Source organism: Chionomys nivalis, chromosome 2 (assembly GCF_950005125.1).
Source record: "Chionomys nivalis chromosome 2, mChiNiv1.1, whole genome shotgun sequence".
Classification (NCBI taxonomy): Eukaryota; Metazoa; Chordata; class Mammalia; order Rodentia; family Cricetidae; genus Chionomys; species Chionomys nivalis.
Window position 1 is genome coordinate 22,299,232 of NC_080087.1, and position 23,840 is coordinate 22,323,071.

At 39.3% G+C, this 23,840-nt stretch overlaps 1 protein-coding gene across 1 annotated transcript in view; it reads right to left on the reverse strand.

Moving 5' to 3' along the window:
- The window catches only part of Adgb (androglobin), a 115,138-nt gene that overhangs the window by 29,628 nt on the left and 61,670 nt on the right, over positions 1–23,840 (reverse strand). The window contains exons 12-24 of the mRNA XM_057761945.1: positions 20,606–20,735; positions 20,308–20,341; positions 18,811–18,991; positions 17,661–17,724; positions 15,350–15,452; positions 12,688–12,829; positions 11,065–11,179; positions 9,444–9,611; positions 8,136–8,271; positions 7,448–7,585; positions 4,948–5,041; positions 4,068–4,202; positions 3,419–3,572 (exon numbers count right to left, since the gene is read on the reverse strand). Coding sequence (XP_057617928.1) covers positions 3,419–3,572; positions 4,068–4,202; positions 4,948–5,041; positions 7,448–7,585; positions 8,136–8,271; positions 9,444–9,611; positions 11,065–11,179; positions 12,688–12,829; positions 15,350–15,452; positions 17,661–17,724; positions 18,811–18,991; positions 20,308–20,341; positions 20,606–20,735 — 1,594 coding nt within the window. The remainder of the gene's footprint in view (positions 1–3,418; positions 3,573–4,067; positions 4,203–4,947; positions 5,042–7,447; positions 7,586–8,135; positions 8,272–9,443; positions 9,612–11,064; positions 11,180–12,687; positions 12,830–15,349; positions 15,453–17,660; positions 17,725–18,810; positions 18,992–20,307; positions 20,342–20,605; positions 20,736–23,840) is intronic.

The following is a 23,840-nucleotide window of genomic DNA, read 5'->3' on the forward strand; positions in this document are numbered from 1 at the left end:
CATCTAGATTAACCCATTCTAATAATCTGTGTAGCACCATGAGCTAGTGGCTTACCAGGGAGATTCTTAACCTGCATCCATCTTGGAGAGGAGAGCTATGGCAACTATTTGAATCTGCTTCTTTTTTCCAGCATTCTGTTCTGTCTACTCTGCCTACCTAATTTTCTGTCCTATCAGGCCAAGCAGTTTTCTTTATTAATTAACCAATGAAAGCAACAGATAGATACAAGACCCACCTCCATCATGACTTTATATGGAAGAAGAACTTCATTAGATCATATAACTAATTTACAAGTAAATAATAGCAAAGCTGTTGACTTCACGGGGGGCGAGATGTCTCCTGATGAGGGCTCTAGTCAGGTAACCAGGATAGTTAGCACCCAGGGCTACGTTATATCTATTTGTTCATTAGCTTTAGAAATCCTCTCTGTAGGTGAAGATGTTCATCTATCTCTGGAGACCATCTCTGGGACATCACATCAATATGCTTCATCAATGCCAGCTCAAGTTGTTTAATGGTAAAGATACAAGGATAGAAATACCTCATAGAGAAATGATGAGGGCTTCAATTTACAGTAGTGTCGTCCATGATTTGTTTCGTAAAATACTGACCCAATACATTTTATGAAAATGGATTTCTAGGATGTTGTATATTTGGGGAGTATTATATATTTGTCCTTTTCCTTTCTGGGTGTGTGTGTGTGTATTTAAATGTCAATAAACCCTGAGAAATCTAAAGATAACTATTTTACCCTTGATTCATTAACTTTTGAACACTATAATTTTATAGACAAAACAGGCACCTTTAAAGACAAAAATTTTATGGTGACATAATATGCTACACATATGTTCTCAAACTTGTCAGGTTAATACAGAGTGTTAATACAGTCACAGACTACAGTGCAAAGATTTAAGCAATAATTTTCTTTTCATCAGCTCTCTTCTGAGATAACATTCCCAAAAAGATGACAAGATTACCCCATTGCCCCTCAAAACCACAGACAATTAGTTCTCTGTTCACGCATGTCTACTTCTCTTACACAGCCTTCCCATCTCTCTCACTAAAAGTTAGATAGATACAGAAGGCAGAAAACATCAGAGAGGGATGGGAATGCTTGATGCAATCTGAATTTGCAATGTGAAATAATAGCTGAATGAAGATGAAACACACATCTACATTTTGACTCAACTTGTATCCTTGAGAGAAATCCACCTAGTTTAGATTAGAGAGCCAACCATGCTAAAAAATAAGCTCAAAACTACACACACACACGCACCAAAACCTGTGAATTAAATATTCCTTAAATACCCCTTCCAAAATTAAATATCAGTGACTAATATTGATATAACTTATTTGGTGAAAGAAAGATCATCTCCAGACTTTGATGGCATCTATGACTTTGGTAGGTTCTTCCTTTAGATCAGTGGTTTTCAATATGTGGGCCACAACCACTTTGGGGGATGAATGACTTTTTGCAGGGGTTGTCTGAGATCATTGAAAAGCACACATATTTACATAAAGATTCATAACAAAATTATAGTTATGAAGCAGCAATGAAAATAATTTTATATTTGGGCATTACCATACATACACTTGAAGCATTAGGAATGCTGAGAACCATTGATTTAGAAAAAACAACCTCCTTGCTTTTGAGCTTTCTTGTTTTTTAATATTTGTGATCACAAACTAAGTTGTTTCTGTTTAAACAGAAATGTAAGTCAAATTCAATAAGTGACAATGCAAAAATTGTCTGTGTGTAAAAACAAATTTGTTATGGAAGGGCCTACATTCTTTTCTAACATTGGACTTAACACAAGACATCCTGCTGTAGAAGGCAGCATTCATGGGTAAGGTAAATTTCACAATCCTGGGATTTTTTATGAAATGTCACTTATTAGGCCATGAAGGAGAATATAGTGCAGGAGGGAATACAATGGGTTAAACTAAGTTCATAAAGGCATGCTTGATGTGTGGAAAATGATAACTGTTGTTGAAATAAAGAAAATGTGAATATCATTGCAACAAGTGGTAAACATAATGACCATAAATTAAAATGATATGGCTAAGTATAGATAAAATAACTGTTCCGTTGATTTTAATAACATAAATTTTCAGAAAATTATACTTTAGAACATAATCTCAATAACATATTGTTTACCAGATTGCCTCATAAACTATAGACATGATACTTGTCTGATTTAATATAAGGTAAAAATAATTTAAGGTACTCAGTACAATTTGATACTATCTTCCAATTTTATAAAATCTGATGCCCAAATCAAGAAAATTTATCTCATGAAAAAAAGAAAAATTGAGTTTAATAAAATATGAGTTTTTATAATTATATTGAATACTAATAAATTCAGTAAAAACAATTTTTAAAATATTACTATGCATATGCATACATACATATATAAATAATCAGTTGGAATAAGTTGTCTTATCAAAAATTTTAGATGGGTGTATTGGGCACACCTTTAGTTTTGGCACTCAGGAGGCAGAGGCAAGCGGATTTCTGAGAACGTGAAACCAGCCTTATCTATATGAGTCCCAGGACAGTCAGTGTTACATAGCAGGACCTTGCCTTAAAATAAGAAATAAAAAGTAACGAAATTTTATTTTTCTTATTAAAAGAAAAATGTTTCCTCAAATCTTGAAACTAGTTCAGAAGAGCTTATTGAATTGATATATTTTTACATATATTCTTCATCTTCCTGAAGTCAATATTCATTAGACATTCATTAGAGAAGTAAATCTAATTTACATAAAATGATGCATGTGATTATAGGCTAAAAAGAAAAACACACTCATAGTCCAGAGGGGGAAGAGTATCAAGTTCAAAACCACGAGGTTAAAGAATGGAAGTTAGGAGTGAAAATGGTTCTTCATTTGTGGCCCATGCCCACTATGTTTGTCATGATTCCCTAGTGGGGGACATGACTGGAAACACGAAGAGACTAAAATATCCAGAGAGAAAACATCTGATTGAAAGCGAGGTCTCTCATCCATTCAGCAGGCAACCTAAAGTGGCTCTTGGCCTGATAAAAATATCGCCATCTTCGAAGACTGAGGGTGGGGGCTGGGTGTGTGATCTCTCCTCATCACCCCTGCCCCCCACCCCGCCATGCTTCAGAACAGAACAACAGCAATGTGTGAGATGAAGGCAAGCCTGGCCTTTCTCATTTTAGGACCAAATAAACTCCCGGGAGCCGCTTCTGTTTTAAAATCGATGTGGCTTTGGTTTCAACAATGGGCGTGTGCAATGTGTACTTTCTGGGATGTCAAGTGTGCTGCAGCATTCACGGTCTCTAAAACAATGGACTCTTCCTCCTAAGTGCTACAAGCTCACCTGCTGCACTTGCTTCTGGGCTCCCGTTCACCGCTGTTAGAACAGCTGGGGATACATTGGGCACCTACCTTGTTCTTGGGGTACAGGTACGGCACCACTTTCTGGAAGACCTTGGGCACTTGCTCCATCGTGTCATTGTTGACAACATGCAGCATACAGATTGGGAGTGTAGTGTATACTTTAGGGACCAAGATCATGTCTTGAGGAACCAGAAACGTTTCTCTGTAATCACAGAAGCACGAGACTTTAGTAGTGGAACTCATAATGTTTTAAGTAGAGTTTAACCGAAGAGCCTTTGTGAAACTTTAAGATTGCAAATAACTAAAAGGCTTGTGTATCTTTTTTATTTCAAGTTATTATTACTGTGTCATTTTGATGTATAAAAGCAAACCCCCACTTTGCACTTGTCCCCAGTATGCTGCTGCTTGGAAATAAATGTTGTCTAACTATACTGGAAACAGACTGATTTATCATGTTAACATATTCACTGAAAAAAATCTATAAACTGTTTACATTTTCCTATTTTGATATAAGGACAATTGATAAAAATTCTCTGACATCCCATCACATATGGAGGAAAAAAAATCTGTGTATATGTATGGAAAAGTTTTAAACAAATATGAAAGCAGTCTAGAGGCTGGTACTTTTACTGTTACGCCTGAAACTGCAGGTCTGAATACTGCATGCCATCTGAAGATGGAATCCTGCACCACTTGCCTGAAGACTATAAACCAAGAATTTGGTGGCTGGTCTGGATAGTTGACCGTGTAGTCAGCAAAGGCAACCTTGGTTTCTTCATCTTGATAGCATGGGTAAGACTCCATAGACTTACACTTGCTTTTAAACATTAGTCTAGAAATGGAAAAACAACTTGAGTATCAATGACAAAGCATTTTTAAAAGAAGCTCCAGTTACAAAAGAGAAGTAACCCTTGAAATAGCAAAATATCAGACACCAATGTTCTCCCGGTTGAGGTCAAAGAGACACTGTGAGTTGTAGTAAGTGGTACCAAGGGAGAGAAGCATTGTGGGTCAGTCGTGAATAACACCTTTCAAATGCACTTGAAGTTATCTGAGGATTTTAACTGAAGGAGGATGTAATTCCCAAGGAAGAGAGTACTTAATTTCATACATGGTAAATAAGGCTGGATGTTTAAGCTCTATATCTGGGGAAAAGGAAGCAGGCAAAGCAGTTGTAAACTAGGTTGAGGCCCTGAAGGATCCAAATAGAGACTAGAAATTTGAAGGAAGCTTGTGAAGTTAACATGAACAATCAGTTTGGAAAATTCAATGATGAAAAACAAAGGACACAAACATGAGTGTAAGATTAGAATTTTCTTCCTCTGTGCTTTCTGGCTCACGTAACTGACTAAAGTGAATCATGAGATCTGCTTGCTCCCTGCAGGGAGTCTGGTTTCTTCTGCAACAGGGTGGGAGTTGATGGGCTGGATTCCTCCCTTCCTGCCTGAATCTAGATCTAGCCTAAAAGCATTAGGAATCTTGGATCCTTTTCACAATATCACAGGTATTAACTCAGATAGAGGCCATTATGGCCACACAAAAAGGTTCTTTACTGGGAATCTAGAAGCATTCTTTACCTTAGGAGAGAAAGTGCATACTGCTCCAAATTTATCTCTAGTACTGCCCAAATTTTTTGAAGTGTATCTGAAACACTGGCATTTTCCTTCGTGTCTAAATAAAAATAATAATAATAGTAGTAATATTAATAATAATAATAACATTAACAATAAGAGTAAACATTAAATCCATAAGATATGTGAACAATGAACTTGTACACAGCCTTCATTTCGCAGGTAAAAACTTTGAAATTCCCTATAGGAGGCATGTACATCTTTGTGCTCACAGATAAACAATGGAAAAACCAGTAATGTTAAGCACACATGGTTGTCCCTTCAAGGAAAAGGATATATAATCTGTTTTCCAGCCTGAAGGTTGTGAAGGGGTGTGGCTAATAGTCCAGTACCCTCTGTGCTATCTGTATGGCCAGGCCGCATCAGAAACCTACGAGCTTGCTTATCTTGAGCCTGTCTTCCGCAGTTAACCTACAGAAGCTATCTTTAAGGAAAATGTTGCTTTATAAGAGTTTTGAAGTAGTCATGTAAACTTTATTGTGCACTGCGTTATGGGACTGCGTTAGTTATCACCAGGAAACTTCTCTCCAAATTGTGCTGTGCTCAAATATGCCTAAAATAAACTACCGGAGTAAGACTCAGAGTTCGAACCAGCAGCAGCCACTGAGTTCTGCTGAAGTAGATTTCATTCTTGCCTCTTGTGGATCACCACTCTGCTGGCCACAGTGTTTGCAGAGTTCAGAATCCATGAGGAAGATGGCTCCAGGTTCTCCAACTTCGTAAGGTAAAGTCATATTTAAACCGTAGTGCTAAAAAGGTCTAGAGGAGAGCACTGCTCACAGTATTCAACTGTTTCCTCTCATCTTTAACCTGAAAACAGGCAGGTTCTTGGATGTTATTTAAGAGATGCATGAAACAGTTTGCCTAAGGAGATCTTCTGTCATACCAGAAACTCCTGTGGAAAACTTAGTTCAGAAAAGGCAACCACCCAATTATTCTAAAGAACACACCTAGATGGATGGCACGAACCTTAATCTATGGCACTGTCCACATATGGCTTCACAGCAAATGGACCCACAGGGGTCAAAGTCAAGGCGTTCAAAACAGGCAATCTAGAGTTTCTTATTGTCCTGACTGACTGCCGTTGCTGCTCTTCAGGATATGACATGGCAACCACAGCCTTTGTTTAACTGCTGTAATGCTGATGTAATAGAGCCAAAGCCTCGCTTGTTTGGACAGCTTCTCTGAAACTCATCATCACGGGTGTGTGACCCTGAGATTCATTCGATAAATGTGAGTGAACATGGCACCTCAGGTCAGCCTCAAACTAACAGTAGCAATCCTCTGCCCTCATCCTGAGTGCTGGGATTATAGGAATGGAGTAGCATCTCTACATCTGTACTGATTTCCTATGGCAAACTATTTACTATATGCTTTTAAAAAAAACCTTTGGTTATCCCGACTTTTCACTCCCTAGATAAACATTTCAATATTGTCATTAAATATTTTCCATAGATGTATTTTTATAACAAAACGTTTGTGTAAACTAAAAAGGTCTCTCCTAGATAAATCTTTCCTTCAAAATAGCAATGGACATCACATTATGAAAATGATTGAAAACACCTTTTGAATTTTCATCTGATAAACTAGGCATTTCTCCCCCACAATTCATTGGATATACCTGAAGACATTTCACTCCACAAATGTGAGAGCATATTGAAACACATTTCTGTTGCCTCATGCACAGAAGCACCTCCCTCCTTCATTCACCTCTGTGACAGTCAGTCTGAGAATGTACAATAATCTCCTACTTGGCTGAAGCTACACTGAAAACTGTTGCGACCAAACTGGGGATGGCTGAAAAGAACTCACGGAAGATTTAGAGATTAAGCTGATCATTTTCTCAATGATTCATGGCCCGTGCATTCTGTTTCAATGTGGTCTCAGTGCATGTGTGCATCTGTGTGGACATGTGTGTGCAATGGGCACATGCATGTGTGCACACACACATGTGGATGCCAGAAGTTGAGGTCAGGTGTCTTTCTTAGTTGCTCTCTATTATTTACCAAGGCAGGGTCTCTTGCAGAAACCCTGAGATCCTTGATGTGGCTCAACTGGCTGGACAACTGGCCACAGGGATGCCCTCTGTCTGCTTCTCAAGTGCTGGGGCTGATGGGTCACCACACTCGCAAAGTTTTTCTGCAGAATTTGGGATCTAAACTCCAGTCCTCATGCTTGGGCAGAAAGCACTTTTTCTACCCCGTTGTCCCAGCCTTGGCATTTATCCTTTCAGTAAATATTCATTACATGTGCCTGACATCTCAGACACTGCTTCTCATCCTGAGAATGAGAACATGAACTCTGACCAGCTCCTTGCCTCCGGGAACTTCAGTATTTAATAGATTGAATTAGTTCTGTAAGCAAACTTACTCTAAAATACCCTAATCAAGTAATGAAACACCCATTCCTATAAATGAGGATCCATTTTACATATGTAAAGTCATACCTGGCATTCTGGCTTTCATGAGCAGTCTGACATAAGTCCCTTTCCACATGGACTGAATCTTCACTGCCGCAGCTATTTCTTCGGGAGAATACTCCTTCTCGTTTATTGGCATACAATATTTAATGTCTACCCATTCCGCTGGCAAGAGAAAGACAAACACTGGATTGGGATTTATATTTAATTCCTTCCCAAAAATCTTAATGCCTACAACTGTGAAATCCTTCAAACATAGAACATTCCACAAGGATGGATGGAACACCCCATTTCGCATTGTCTACTGAGCTTAGGTAAATGCCTGGAGAAAGAATGGGCATGAAGCTATGGTATTTTAGTGATCTGCCTTGGATTCCCTTCAGAAAGTAGCCAGAGGCTTCCCTCAGAACTGAAAGGAAACAAAACGTAGTAAGAGGAAGGAAGGAAGGCAATTGGATCCGGACATCTCTCAAAGTTCCTTCATCCATACGAGGTGGGTCAATGACGAATACAGAGGGATTCAAGGTTCCCCTGGAGGTACATGTAAGGGTTAGGATATCTTCCAACAGACCTTGGAAGCCCCTGGAGAATCCTAGAGAGGGCTTGAGCTCCACAGGTCTCCGACAGATCTGCTGTCTCTGCTACACAACAGCTAAACTTACCCTTTTGAAATTATCATCACTTCCATGCTCAGATACTTAAAATGAGTCAGTACCTAAAGAGGCATCCTCTATGACGGAATCCAGTAAGTCCGTTTCTAAAACCATAGCCCGAAATGCAAATTTGAAGTTTAAAGGAGGCTTGGCTATTTGAGATTTTTTCATTAAACGCCACAATGATATGTGGAAAACCTGAAAAAGATAAAAATATTCACACACACACACATACCACACCACAAACACACACATACACAACACACACACACACACACACAAAATTAACAATAGTGGCAACATCCAGATTGGACGACGTATGGAGCTGAGTCATTCTTCGCTGCTGAGAGCATCTGTTTGAATGTGTGACAAGGTGGGCATTTGCCACTGGATATTCAGCTGGTTGTCTGGGACATATACTGTAGTCCACCTTGATGCTCACACAGCAGTAAAATGGTTTCTTTCCCCTCTGCTTGGCTCTTCTTGGCTGGGCTTAATCTTAGTTTCTGCTTTGCCAACAACATCCAACATCAGTTTACAAGTGAACAATGATAAAATATACTTCTAGTGCAAAGAATTTTTTATTCACACTTACATTAAGCAAGGTGAATATTGTTGGTTTACATAAAGTTACAGTTTGGTTGAATGCCCTGTATTTTTCATTCTGCCTTTGAAATCCCCTCCCTCAAAGGCCACGTGATAAGGTCTGAGATGTTTTCTGTTGTCAAAATTGGGTGCTACTGACATGTGCCATGAAAACAAGTGATCTGTGACACATCCCACAGTGCCCAGGATGTTCTCTTAACAAAATTAATTTAGCCTGAATGTTAATAGCATGGAGGTTAAAAAATATATATATAAATAAATAAAAACAGATGCCACCTGCTTGCCATGCGGCTAGAGTGGACCAGTACCTCTCAGTTTTCTTCCTCAAGAGACAACCAGAAAGAAGTAGCCTGACTTCCCTTCCCGCAGGCTATCTAGAAAGCCAGAACACTACTCAGCTCCAGCAGAAGGTTCTGAGCGTGAGGAGACTAATGTTCCTAAAGGCAACCTGAACTACTGACAGAAGCACGGCTGGGTGAGTGCCAGCCTTTCCTGTCCTTTATGAAGACATCCTTTCCAGCTCAGCAGGAGTTTCTGGATGGCTGAGTGTCAGCAGCCCACTGCTGCCATTATCATGTTCTCTAATTAATTTCATTCCCTTTCTCATCTTATTCCTCTAGATTCCTCCCTGCTTCCTGAAATCACTTTCTCCAGAAACAGTCTCTATGCAAACCACTTCCCCAGATTCAGCATTTGGGGTTCATCTGGTGCATCTTTCAGATGGGAGGTTTCCTGCTGTGAGCCTCAGGCCCGGAACTGCTTACCCTGAAGTGCTGAGCAGTGAGTTCTTTGTTGTGGAGGGGGATAGGATAGTGGGCTGCTTGCAGATCCCTCAGAGCTGCAGACAATTTACCTCTGTCTTTGAAACTAGCAATCACATTTCCAATAGCTTTCATAATTATGACAGACTGTTCTGTAAATCGGTAGCTCTCCTGTGAAGACAGAGCACACGTGCAGCAGCCGATCTCGTGTCTATTTAAGGGCAAGCGAGTTTACAAATGTTCATGAGTGCTTGGAGAGAGTCAGGAAAACCGAGCCATCTTTTCTGTTTCTCTGCAGGGTTCCCTAGGGCAATCATTGTCCCATATTTCCAAAAAAAACAACCAACCAACCAACAACAACCAAAACAACAAGAACAAACAAGGAGACAAAGGACAGCTATGAAAGCAACTTCTTGTGCTTCCTTTAATGCCTACCAAGACAGCACAGCCAACAGAAGGAAGGAAGCCTGGGGGAAACTCGTGGAGTCCTGCCCAGACAGCCTAAGGGGCATGAGTCAGAACGTGTGGGAAAACCCAGTCTTCAACCCTTGTATTGCCACAGGGTCTTCAGGCTACCTTAGAGATTCCCATGTTTGCTCTGCCTGGAGTTTTTAACTAGTTTTCTTGGGTTTTTAGTTTATTTCATCTTGATATTTTTTTTAGTGATAGTTGTTTCCTGTGAGATAATGTTTTTGTACATTTTATCTTCACCAGGCACCTTTAATAGAGAGCTGAATGGGCAGTCATTGGGCAGGAAGAAGTTAGGGGAGATTACAAGAAGACAGAAAAATGCAGCTGAGTGAATCTACACAAAAGGAGTTGGACATAAAGAACGAAAGAGAGGTTAAAACCCACGTGACAGAATGCAGATGAACAGAAATAGGTTAATTTGTTCTAAGAGCTAGAGGGACAAGTCTAAGCAAGGCCAAGCTTTCATAATGAATAAAATCTCTGTGTCATTATTCGGGGCCTGGTGGTCCTGAAGAGAAAGTGCTGCTACCGTTATTAGAGCTGAGTACGTTTCAAGAGTCATCCAGCAGAAAATACACATTCCAACCTTCCCTAGGCACACGCATAGACAGAGGACACTGCACGAGAGAAAGCATTTTAGTGGCCTTGCTGAACTCATTTTTCTCTTCAGAACAGAGAAAGGAGCAAGAGGTGGCGAGGAAAGACAAAATAGAAAGGGGAGGAGGTGGTAAATGCTTCCAGGAGGCCACTGTGATCCTCTGAATCCCGCGAATATGCACTCTAAACTCCTCAGAGTAAGGAAAGGATGGGATGGGGAGGAATGCTCAGATCGAAAATGGCCTTCTAAAGGCCTTCGCTGGTGCTGTATCCTTCCAAAGGACCAATGCATCTCCCCGCGTAGTGACAGAAGTGAAAGGCCCTGCAGAGCAGCGTTGGGTACACTGGTTGGAGAAAAATTCATTTTGTTTGTTTCCCTGCAGACCTTAGATTGTTAACTATACAGACTACATCTGAACATTTCTTAAAGGATATACGAATAGTTTAATAGGTTAGAAAAGGAGGGGTAAACTAAATACATTTTAAAAATCAAAATAAGACTGAGTTTAAGCTTTTGAAACCAGAGAGAAAGTAGGAGGTTTGCTAAGATATTTACCGGCTCAAAGTTGGGCAGTACGACATCTTCATCGCCGATGACAAATGTCATCATGCTGCAGACATGTAAGGCGTGTCCCACTGGGGAATACGCATTGAAGAGTAGCATATGCCTCCTAGAGAGAATGAACACTGAGTGAGGAGGGCGCTTCCTCTGCCGGATGTATTTCTAGCTGCTGGATCAGAGTTTGGAGTCAAAGCGAGTGAAGCATTTTATATATATTTTTTAACACAGATGGGATGGACTACCTTTGGATTTCCACTCGCACCCTCCGATATCATGAAATCTGTGTTTTAGTGGTTGCAGAAGACAGAAATAATTAGACCAAAACGACAAACTTTCACACACTGAAGACACCTCCCACATACTGTGCTGCTAAAGAGGATTCTGGATGTTTTTCTCATGTGAGTATAGAGCCTTGCTGATTCACAGACACATCATTTCACAGATGTAAGTTCTCTCCTTCCTATCTCGTGTCTCTAACACTGAAGACAGACACTTTCCTCAGTTTCTGGCCATTTAGATTGTTATGAAGATGCCCATAATGCACTTTTGGCTTAGGGTCTATGTGGGGACATGAAACTGTAAGATGCCCCCTTTTAAAATCCTTGTCCTTAGTGTGTTGCCAGTTCTATCACTGATTCTCAACCTGTGGGTCATGACCCCTTTCAAGGTCGAACTGCTCTTCTAAAACTGTTGGAAAACACAGGTGTTTACATTTTGATTTATAACAGTACCAAAATTGCAGTTCTGAATTAGCAATGAAATAACTTTATGGCTGAGGTCACAACAGCATGAGGAACTGTATTAAGGCGTCATAGCATTAGGAAGGTTAAGAACTACTGAATTAGACAGTCTTGCGGAGTTAATTTGATTTCTGAAGAACCTCTCTATACAGAGTCTAGACTAAAAAATAATGATTGATTTTTTTAAAAATTGGTTTTCTAGGTTCATAACACATTGTTTTGGCATTTAATTTAGTTGCTTGGGATCTGCCTTCTGCACACCGCCCATAACTTTTCACTGATCACACACAACTACAAAGATTGAACTTAAGGAAAAAAAATCTAGCAAGAATTTTTCCTGTTTGAAATACAAGATGGACTCCCTAATTTTATATACTAAAATCAGGAAAACACTTCCATTGTATATAATTTTCTTCAAACAGAAAATGTGACTTATTTGCCTGGTTTTTCCATAATTAAAGATAACGTCTAACAAAAAAAGCAACCTGAAATTCCAGGTTGGTCGGAAGAAATTCTCTTTTACAAGCTAAATGGAATGAAATCAAATGGAAGTCTTGCTAAAGAATAGTGAGATTTATGAGAACACAAGAGAGATTGGTGATACAATCGTTTTAGAAACCTCTGGATTAAGCAGGTTTAGGCCATGTTCTTTACATATTCACCCCCAGAACTGTCAACAATGGCCATCCCAAAAGAGCATCCACTGTGGCCCAGAGAATGTCACTTATTGGTAAGAGTCTGTCTCTCAATAATCCCAATGGTGGACAGATGCCTAGTCGAATCACTTCAGGGAACAATAATGTAGAACTCCCATTGCTTATTTCATTAGTCAACAGCCTAAAAGACTCAAACAAAGGAAAATGAAGTCAGAGCCTACCCAACAGGCAGGCGCACCATGGCAGCCTTTGTAGCATAGGTGTGGATCCTCAAAACTGCACTGAGAGGCTTCAGGGACTTCCAGGTGATTGCTTCGGCTGTCAGGAGTCCGGGCTCCACGTAGGGACTGTCTTTTGTTAAGGCTTTGGGAGAAGGGAGATGTGTTGAAATGTAATTGTGGAATGATAGCCTGCCTCCACTTGCATTGCGTTCTGTCCGGTAACAGCATACGTAATCGTGAAGGTGAATTCTAAAGGCATTCCTGAAATGCCAGATGCTGAGTTTATAAGTATGAGAAATAGCACCTGGCTTGGCAATTGCGCTGCCTCCCTATCCCATTCGCTCTTCAAAATCATCTCCTCAGACAGAAAAACTGGGATGAGAAAAGGAGGACATGCAGATATATTTCATCATAGTCGACTACTATTTTTATCATATCTAGGTGCATAATTAGAATATCTTCACAGATGCAACTTTAATGAAAAATTGTATAGTATCCAGAATAATAAGAGATTTCCAAGATGGTATTAAAATCAAAATATTTTCTTGTCTGTCTAAATGTTTCTCTTTCAAATTCTAAAAGTTTTTGAACTTAAATAGAAGTTGCAAAAGAAAAAATTTAATCAGGTAAGTTTTTCTTTAAATGTGCATCAATAATGATGCATCACTGACTGAGAACATAATGAATTTTGTCTTTTTTCTAAAAAAAAAAAAAAAACCTCTGAAGATGAAGGTACAAGGTCACAGTGTCCTCATGCATCCAAAATTTCAATATCCTGGAATGTGAGGACTTCAGAGCACTTTGCTAAGAAGGCATATTAAACTAAAATCACTAAATTTTGGTAATTTTATTAAGTGAATATTTATTTGGCACCTGTTACACAATATTCACTATTCAAGACAACTAAAATTCAAGATGAAGCAAAAAAGCTCTCACCTTTAATATTGTCAGAACACTCAGTTCTTAAGTATTTGGGAGATATTTGTTGAACAACTGTAATCTGTGACATGGTTAACTTGTGTTAAAGATGATCTTTAATAAAATAGGCAAAAGAATCAAAGAATAATCACATGGTCAGATGGTCTGTCCAAGCAGGGAAGTCCACCCACTAAAGGAAGAGGCAAGGCATGTCAGACGACCTGTCCAAACAGGGAAGCCCACCCACTAAAGGAAGAGGCAAGGCAACTTAGGGCCATGGGGAGTTTGTGTGGAGAAATGAGGCCAGCCACTTCCCAGTGAAATCAGCAGCATGGCTTTCAACTGAAAATAAATGAGAATAAGAGCAGTAAGTGAAGTCAGGCAATGGTGACGCACGCCTTTAATACCAGCACGCCTTTAATACCTTTAATACAGGCGAATCTCTGTGAGTTCAAAGCCAGCCTGGTCTACAGAGTGAGTTCCAGGACAGACTCCAAAGCTACGGAGAAACCTTGTCTTGAATAACAAAACAAAACAAGAGAGTAGATATGAAAGACTTGAAGAAGAGAGACTTCCAAGTTTAGCCTTTTGTGAGAATGGTGGAATAGTGGGAGAACAAGCAAACTAGGGTCTGCCTGCAGAGGGGGCCGTGCTGAGGTCTAGGTTCCTCGGTGTCAAGTGGGCTGGCCAGGAGGGAAGTTCCTTTTCCCAGTCATATTCAGATGCTCTTTTGCAGCCAAACATTTGATAGAGAGTTGAGTTTAATATCGGAATGCTTCTCAGGGAAGGGTGATGGAAAGAGGTAAGGGCAAGTGTGTTTACTAGGCAGCATTTTCAACCTATGGACCACATGTGGCTCTATGTAGCTAACAATAGCTATGCCTGCAGCCCAACAAAAAACCATTAACATACTTAAAACATTGTGAGATTTTGTTTTTGTTAAATGGATCGCATCGTTCCCTAGAATGGACTTTGTAGATGTCACTGTCAAAAGGCTGAGCATGTCTGGTAGGGTGACAAAAGGACATAATTGCAGTGACTGGCCAGAAAACTTATACTGGAGTAGGAGGGAAAAGGTCATAAAATGATGGGCATATAAAAAATGGTATAGAGCTTGTTAGATTCAAGAATTATAAGGCTGGGAGTCTGAAGAGAGGAAACTCTAGAGAGAGATTTAATATAATAATTATATTTAATAATATAATTTTATTTAACTTAATAAATATTAAAGAGATTTAATATTTAATAATGAGAATCTATTTAATTAATTCAAATTAATCTGACACTAGCATTAACATAATCCATGGGCAGCACTTTCATGGACTTAGTCATTTCGCACAAGCCTCCATCTCAGAAAGATCTCTCACCACACTGAGGGACAGGGGGCCACAAGTCACAGAGGAACCTGGAATGAGCTAAAGGAAAAGATCATTTCTGATATTTGTCAGATCAAGTAACAAGGAAAATAAGAATGATAACAAGTAGAGGCAAAAAGAAAAGCGAGACTGAGCATGCCAAAAACCTGAATAAGAGACTGTAACCAAGGAAGAATTGGTGGCAAGAGTAAGCAGAGTACCCAGTGTTGGAGTAGCAAGGGCAACAGAGGTGGTGGCAGGGGCAATCCCTTGAAACTCTGCAAAGAGATAGTTTCATCACCTAGGGACTGAAAGTCTTATTGTTACATGTTCCCTAGCCCACATGTCCTCTGGGCATCCAGATGATGGTGCTCTCAGAATCCTCTTACCTCCAGATTCCCCCCAGCGCACCAAAGCGGAAAAGCAAACCAGCAGTTCAATAGGCTTCAGGCTGTCCACAAACAGATAGTATGGCACACGTTCCTCTGAGAACTACAAGAAACCAGACCAGTCATCAGGCTTACCAGTCCATTTATCCTGCCAGGCATAGTGTAGTTCACACACAGTAAACTACATTCTTACTGCATTCTATGGACCAGAGTCAGTACATTACAGGTCTAATAAGACGAAGCAATAATCTGTGACAGCTAGGTCTTGAACCTCAGAGAGTCTTATTGCTGAATTAGAAAACTCTTCTGCAGGAATAAAAATAGGGAACCACCAACTCCAGGAATTAAGTTGTGAGGAAGGGGGCAAGCAGAGGGCAGAAGGTCAGCTACAGACAGGCAAGAAGGCACAGAATGAGCATTCTAGTGAATGAAATTGCCTAAAAGGGATTCATTTATGCATTTTGCAGAGTGTTGCATAGGAAAACAAAACAAAACAAAAAACTCTTTTTTTTCATTTTTCTCATAAGATCTTTAGAAATATAACTTCGGCTTGTTGGTGTTCAGGGTGTTTTGTTTCAGAGATACAGTAATTCTTTGGTCACATCAGAATTCTTTGGAAAGACAGTCATATAGAGCTACACAGTTAAGACTTTGGTGTGTTCTATAGAGAACTATGAGTAGCCCTAATTTCCAAGAAAATGCAAAGCAGAATGAGTGAGTTGCCAAAGGCACAAAGTTTGTACGTAGCAAAATCATGGTTGAAAACAAAGCTTGACTCCAACACTGTACTCATGACTATGGCCTTGTTAATGCTTCTCAACTTCACAGTTCTTTAATATAACTTTGAATGGTGGCAAATATAAGCACATTCAACAAATCTAGTTGTCACTAGGCTGTAGAAGAATGTCACAGAAGTGCTACTTTACCACAATATTTAAACAACCGGTTAGTAGCGGGATGATGGATCTCTAGTCACACTGTAATAATGGAAAGCTTGCTATTCAATAAACTATAAAATCGTTGCTAGAACTGTGGCATGGTATAAGATCCAAGTCACTGGCTCCTCCAGCATTATCTATTAGTTACCATCCAACCATTTCTTCTGTTTCCTTTGACTTACGGTATACTAGTGTCATTGACAGTTGTTTTAAATACTCGTTATTTGAGTGTGAAGGACCTTGGATCTCCCAGTTCAACATGTGTCTGTGAGGAGAAATCTCTGCAAGGGGCTCAATTTTAAAGGTTTAGCATTTAGGGCATTGGTTTTCCTCAAAGCCATTCATGAATGACTTTCAAAGGTCTCTTTCCCATCCTCACATTGTGCATTGGGAGAATATCTGTGAGGTGGGCTGTGGCCACCAGCTCTGTGCTAAGTTGGCAGGACCAGTGACTAAAGCAGGAAAGCCTGGCCTCAGACCACATTCAACTCTTTCTTTGAGATTGCATGGAAGCTTTGAGCTCCAATGTCTAAAAAATATATATACCATTTCCTCATGACCATATATGTTATAAACATTTGGAGAAATAAACAAGTTACATAGGCATGTCGCTTTATTTTGCTAAATTGACATTTTTAAAAGGAAAAATAATTATTTACCATCACTTTAAAAAAAAAACTTAGAACAAAGAACATTTGACCATGCCATACATATGCCCATACATTGAAAAGGTTGATGGTTTTCAAAAATGGTGAAGTTTAGTTTGAAAGTGTCAGACAACATTTATCATCATTTACTGATAGGATAAGTGTCTTACAGGCATAGTCTTAGTTATACCCCAACCAATTGGATGACTCTTGGGTACAAACTCATAAAGCATCACTTATGGTCTAAATAAAGGGGGATTAAAAAACTGAAAATTGATGTATCAAGTATAATTGTGTAAGAAATTTAGAATGTTTTAGTAACGTCATTCTTTGATGTGGCATTCCCCTCTGTATGCTGTAAATACCATTGATTAATTAAAAAAAAACTGTCTTGCCCTGCGATAGGACAAAAGAGTTGAGTTAGGCAGGGAAAACTAAACTGAATGCTGGGAGAAGGAAGGCAGAGTTTAGAAAGAAGCCATTTAGCCCCACTGGAGACAGACCGGAACTTTACCTGGTGAGCCACAGCCACATGGCCATACACAGATTAATAGAAATGGGTTAAATTAAGATGTAAGAGTTAACTAATAAGAAGCTAGAGCTAATGAGCCAAACAGTGATTTAATTAATACAGTTTCTGAGAACTCTGGAAATAAACAAGCAGCTCCCCCATACAACAATTCTTCATGAACCTTATACCTAAAAAGAAAACTTTAATGAACTTACCTTGAATTCTGACTTTTGAAAATTAAGACAATAAGAATTTGGTTTGTGGAAAATATATATGTGGCTGTAAAGGAGAACATTTATAATAGGTTATTGCCATTAGATACAAAACTAGTATTACATGTTTAGTTTCTTAAACTTAAATAATTATAGGCAAAAAACTTCTTTAAAAATTGCTTCACTTGTTGTTTTAAAGAGACAAAATTATCTCAATGGGAAAAATCTACCTTAATTAACAAGTGTTTGAGAAGGAACTAAGACTAACTAGAATGGGGTTTTGTTGATAATGTGCTATACAGATAAATATTCAATGCATCCATTATTCCCTTCAGGCAGCAGAAGAGAGCAAATGTAGATACCCACTGCCAGACATTGTGTAAAGAGAGAGTCTAAATAGGAAGTCTCCATCAGATCCCTTCCCTCAGATATCGGGAAACCCCAAAGAAGACAGGAAGGAAAGATTGTAGAAGTCAGAGGGAATGGAGGACACCAGAAGAACCCTGCCTACAAAGTCAACTAAGCAGGGCTCATATGAGTTCACAGAGATTAAAGGGGCAAGCATGGGGCCTACATGGGTCTGCACCAGGTCTTCTGCATGTACGATATGGCTGTAAGCTTGGTGTTTTTGTGGAACTCCTAACAGTGGAAGCTGGTGTATCTGTGACTCTTATGCCTATTCTTAGGACTCTTTTCTTCCAACTAAATTGCCTTGTCTAACCTTGATATGAGGGTTTTTGCCTTGTCTTAACATATCTTGTTTTGTTCTTTTTGACTGTTGTCTCTTTGAAGCCAACTCTTTTCTAAAGAGAAAAGAGAGTGAGAGAGAGAGAGAGAGAGAGAGAGAGAGAGAGAGAATATGGGGGAGAGGGAATGTGTGGGGAGCTGGGAGGAGTTGGGGGAGGGGAAACTGTGTTCTGGATGTATTTATTATATGAGAGAAGAATCTATTTTCAATAAAAAGAAAAATTGTATTTGATATTATGCTAGTTCCCAGCTGATACCTACTTTCCTTTTTTTGAATGATAGTTAAGAATCAATAGATCATATGATTAATGTATAAAGATGCAGAAACAAACCATGTCTATACAGTAACATAGCTCAGGATTTATTTAGGAGAATCTAATCAGCTAAACAGCACTTAAATACTTACTGAAAGCATACACAAAAGTCTTCAAAATCTAACCATATTTCTCTGGAAGCACCTTCATTTACTGTTGCCAAGTCCTCCTGTGACTTGTCCAGTGTCGCTGTGGTCATGCTCATCAAATCCTTTTCTAAACTATGAGCATCAGGTGGGTGGGTGTCACCCAGAGAAAACTCTATCTGTTCATCTGGGAAGAGGAGAGGACAAATATGTCAAACATATCTTACACTGTTAAGTGACAGACTGTTAAAGTATGGAAAAATAAATGGCAGGGAGTGTTTCAAATTCAAGTTCTATTTATGGGAAATCAGTGAGATAATCACTTATATGTAGGCCTAAGGTCTGTGAAGGTCAAGTTCACACACTCATAATTTTATAATACAGAAACTTTAAATCACTTTGGTAAGTTTGGGAAGATATTCTTTAAAAATTATCAAGCTATGACAGGTATAATTAGCATATTGCATAAAATCTGCCACAGAAATATTGTAAGGGGCAGTTCTGGGGCTGGAGAGATGACCGGGTGGTTAAAAGCACTGGTGGCTCTCCCAAAGGTCCCAAGTTAAAGTTTTATCAACCACATGGTAGTTCACAACCATCTATAATGGAATCTAATGGACTCTTCTATCTGATGCTCTCTTCTATCATGCAGGCATGCATGCAAATAGAGCACTCAAATACATAAAAAATACATACATAAATAAATCTTAAGGAAAATTTTAGCCAGGCAGTGCTGGTAGTTGCCTTTAATCCCAGGCAGAGATGGGCACATCTCTGTTAGTACAAGATCAGCCTAGTCTTTAGAATGAGCTCTCAGATACTCAAGGCTACACAGAGAAACCTTGTCTTGGAAAAAAGAATGAATCAGAGGAGCAGGGAGAGTCGGAGTGCAGAAAACAGTGAAAATATGAGGGGTCTGTTGCTCCTGATGTGTCAGCCAGCCCTTTAATTATTCTACACAGTGACAATAACCACAGTTTATATTTGTCAAATATTGTCACAAAACTCATAGAGAATCTTGAACCAACAATTTAAATACATGTATGTGACATTTCTTTTGGATATGAGTCTTGACGAAGTCTTTAGTTCATAACATTATTATGACTACAACATGCAAGTGTTAAAAGGCATGACAGTGTGGACACCCACCTGTAAACTCAGTAACCTTGAGGATTAAGAGCTTGAGGCCAACTTGGACCTCAGTGAGTTGGAGGCCAGTCAGGACAATTTAGTAAGACCCAGTCTCACATGAAACTGAACAACAAATGAAACGATCACACACACTTGACTCACAGACTCTCCATTGCATGCTCCTCCATTCCTATTTCCATTTGAACTTAACCTGTGAGATTGTCCCATGTTCCTAGTCTGGAGTAGATGAGAACTAGTAAATCATAGGAGAGGATGACGTGGGACAAGGTAGAACTGTCTGTTTAGAAGCAGGATTTTTGAGTGCTTTGTTATCTATGGGAGAGCAAAAGCATGAGGGAAAGACTAGTTTACCTTTTCCAGGGATAGGTTGTGATGGAAGGTTACCCTGCAAAGTGAAAATGAACAATTGTAAGTATATACATGATAACCTAAATTAGGAAAATAGGCAGCTGTTTAATGGTGTATAGGAAGCATGAACCAGGAAGGAGACAAGAAGGACTTTTATAGCAGAAGGATGTTCCACTTTCTAAGGTGTCACAGATACACAAGGTGTGGGTTTGATGGAGTCCTTTACACTGCTGAGATGCGGAGATACAAGAGAGTTCACAATTTCAGATACATCTTGCCTGATTCAGGGTCGAGCCAGTACCTGCGACAGGTGTCCTGTTAATATGTTCATCTCTCCTTGGCTGGTGCTTGCATTTAACTCATTTTCTACAAGAGGAGGAAGCATGGATCCCAGAGGTGTCCCTTTCTTAACGACAGATTGTACAAAATGCCTAGTGGAGAAAAACCCACAATACTTCTGTTGCTGTCACTTCTGATTCACAGTGATTAGTGAATACATTTAGTTTTGTCAACAAGAATAGGTTCTGATTCTGTTCATTTTGTTCTTATCCTTTTACAAGGAAGTTTTTAAAAAGCACCTCACACAAAACCTCTGAATAACATTTTATATTACTTTCTAGACCACCGCTATATCAGTCAATGTATTGTACACATTTTCGAGAGACACTGTTTAAAGATGGGAATTGTTGATGATTACAACATTAGTGGAATTAGCCGAGTGTGTGTGGATGAAACATTTTGCTGTGGGAAATCTAATCCTGAAATGTAAGCATTTAAGCTTCTAAGTGTGACTCTCATATTCTTTACCCAAGTCAGTTCCTCAAGAAGTCATTGACATGGTCCAAAATAGCACCACTGAAGCACACATTTCATTGGCCTATCATAGCATGTGTATTTTATACTACTGTTTCAAAGATACAATCAAATTCTACATATATAGCAAGGCATGGTGGTGCATGACTTTAATTCCAGCAGAGAAAGATGAGTTCCCAGCCAAGAAAACAAGTTCTAGGTTGGCCAGGTTCACACTGTGAGACCCTGTATCAAAAGCAAAATAAAAATAATTTTTACTCATATAGACTTCATGAACTACGATCCCACCATGTTTAGTTAGATTGTATTCTCCTACTTTCATACAACTTCCACTAGAGGGTAGCAGAAACATATTTATGAAGCTCCAATTGTCTCATACAAAACCATGAGCCAGGAATGAGCAAACATGCAGCTCCAGCCATGGAATTTCAATGAAATGAAATCACGACAGCAGTCATTCTCCCTGGAGATTGTCCTTACGTTGATATGAGAAATCTGATTGTACCACAGAACAGGTCTAGGACATGTCTTCCACAGAGAGTGCAATGGCATTGGCATGCCTTTGCCTTTGGCTTTGTCACAGAGCTTGGATATGGGAATGAACTGATAACAGATTACAGTACATAGTAGATTAGAGGAAGGCAATCTCTAATTGACGGTTGCCTGTTCCTGGGTATTAGAATCTTTATCTATTTTAATCAAGGAGCAAAAAGAAGTTACAGAAAATCAGGTATGGAAGTAACTCAGGAAACTTGAGCTATGAAATCAATCCATTTTTTTTACTTATAAACATAGAGATGCTTAAAGGCTAGGTATGATAATATAAGCCGTAGGACAATATGTTATGGTGTCAAGCAGCTACAGTGTTTACAGCCTATACAACCTCTGATTAGTATGTAAACACAGTCATATGAAAGACCAAAAACAACAAAATATATCTGAATGGCAAATTGAAATCTTAGATATGCTGAACAATGTCCAGTGTCAACTGAACTGAACTAAGGCGTGCCTGGGTAACTGGTAAAGTATCACTTCTGGGTGTGTCTGGGAGGTGATTTCTGAAGGAGATGAACTTGGCCATCAGTGGAATGAGTGGGAAAGTTCTGCTCTCAGTGTAGGCAGGCACTGTCCAATCATCAGTAGGCCAGTGTGGCACACACCAGCTGAGGGAAAATGACTTTAATTTCTTGTGCCTAGACCAGTAACTCTCAAATGGAGGGTTGAGACACTGTATCAAATATTTTGCATATCACATATCAAATATCCTACTTATCAGATATTTACATTACAATTTATAACAGTAGCAAAATTACAGTTTTGAAACAATGAAATAATGTTAGAGTCACCATAACATGAGGAACTGTTTAGGAGTCCCAGCATTAGGAAGGTGAAGAATTATGGTCATGGATTATTTTGTCCCTGCTCATGGACATCACAACCCCATGGTCTCTGCTCTTTGAACTCCAGGACTTCCATAGCAGCATCCCTGATCCTTCAGCTAAATGGACACCATGCTTCTGCTTTCTGTACTTCTAAAACTTCAGACTTGGATAGCTTCACTAACGGCCTCCCTAGTTCTCTAAATGCAAGTGGTCTCTCTTAAGACTGCTCTACTATCATGTCACTGATACTTCCCAGAAATACCTTGTCATCCACAGAGTTACCAGGCTTCTATACCATTGCTCCTGCTATCATCTAGTCATAAACATGCTGGTTAGCTTTCTCTGGAGAACTTTCAGTATAAAAATAATTGGAAAACTATGAAACATTAATTAAAAGAAAAAAGAAAAAAACAACAAAAATAAACACATGACAGAAACACAAGAAAGAGTAAAAGATGTCGAGAATGTGCCTAATATGTTAAAATTAAACAGATTAAGACAGTGTGAGCTAATTAATTTTAAAAAGTGTCTAATGTATTAAACTTAACCAGAGTAAGACAGTGTAAGTTAACTTATTAACTGGCTTTGGTATAAAAAGTGACTAACAGTACAAAGTACACTGAGTTGGGCATTTAAATTATAACAGCTGTTTTTCTTGTCAGTTTTTACTTCTATCATGGTTACAGTTCATGGCATATCTCAGAAAAGACTGAGCTATATCAGAGAGCATATACATCTACCACAGTCTCTGATGAGTAGTATAGTAGAACCACCAAGGAGAAACCTCTGGGTATGTCTATGAGGATTCCTAGATTGGGTTAAATTGAGGTGCTGTTACTGAGGGCAGCATCAGTTCACGTGCTGGACTCCTAGACTGAATGAAAGGAGAAAGAGGTTGAGAACTTAGTATCCATTTGATCTCTTTTGCTTCCTGACAGCAGGAGCGTGGCCCTTGCTCTCTCTCAAACTCATGTCACTGTGGAGGCCCAAAAATGTGATCCTGTTTCCTCATTGGCCAAAGGTCAGAGAGTTTGAACTTACTTCTAGTCCTTCAAGTGCTTCTACCTCAAACAAAGAACCCACCTAGATTTAGTCAGCGGGTTCTGCTCTCTCAAGGTTATAATCAACAGTTATGGCTAAGAGCCAGACCCTGTATTTCAGGAATAGAGAAGTAGATATGTTTCTACCTCAAACAAAACTCTATGGATCCAATTTAAGTTCCAGTTCCCTTAAGGAGATAACTTGGGATCCCACCCGGGGAGTGGCTTGCCTACAGAATGTTTTGGTCTAGGGTGTGAGTGTGACTTGTTTTGTTCTAGCAACAGAATGTTTAACTGTGGT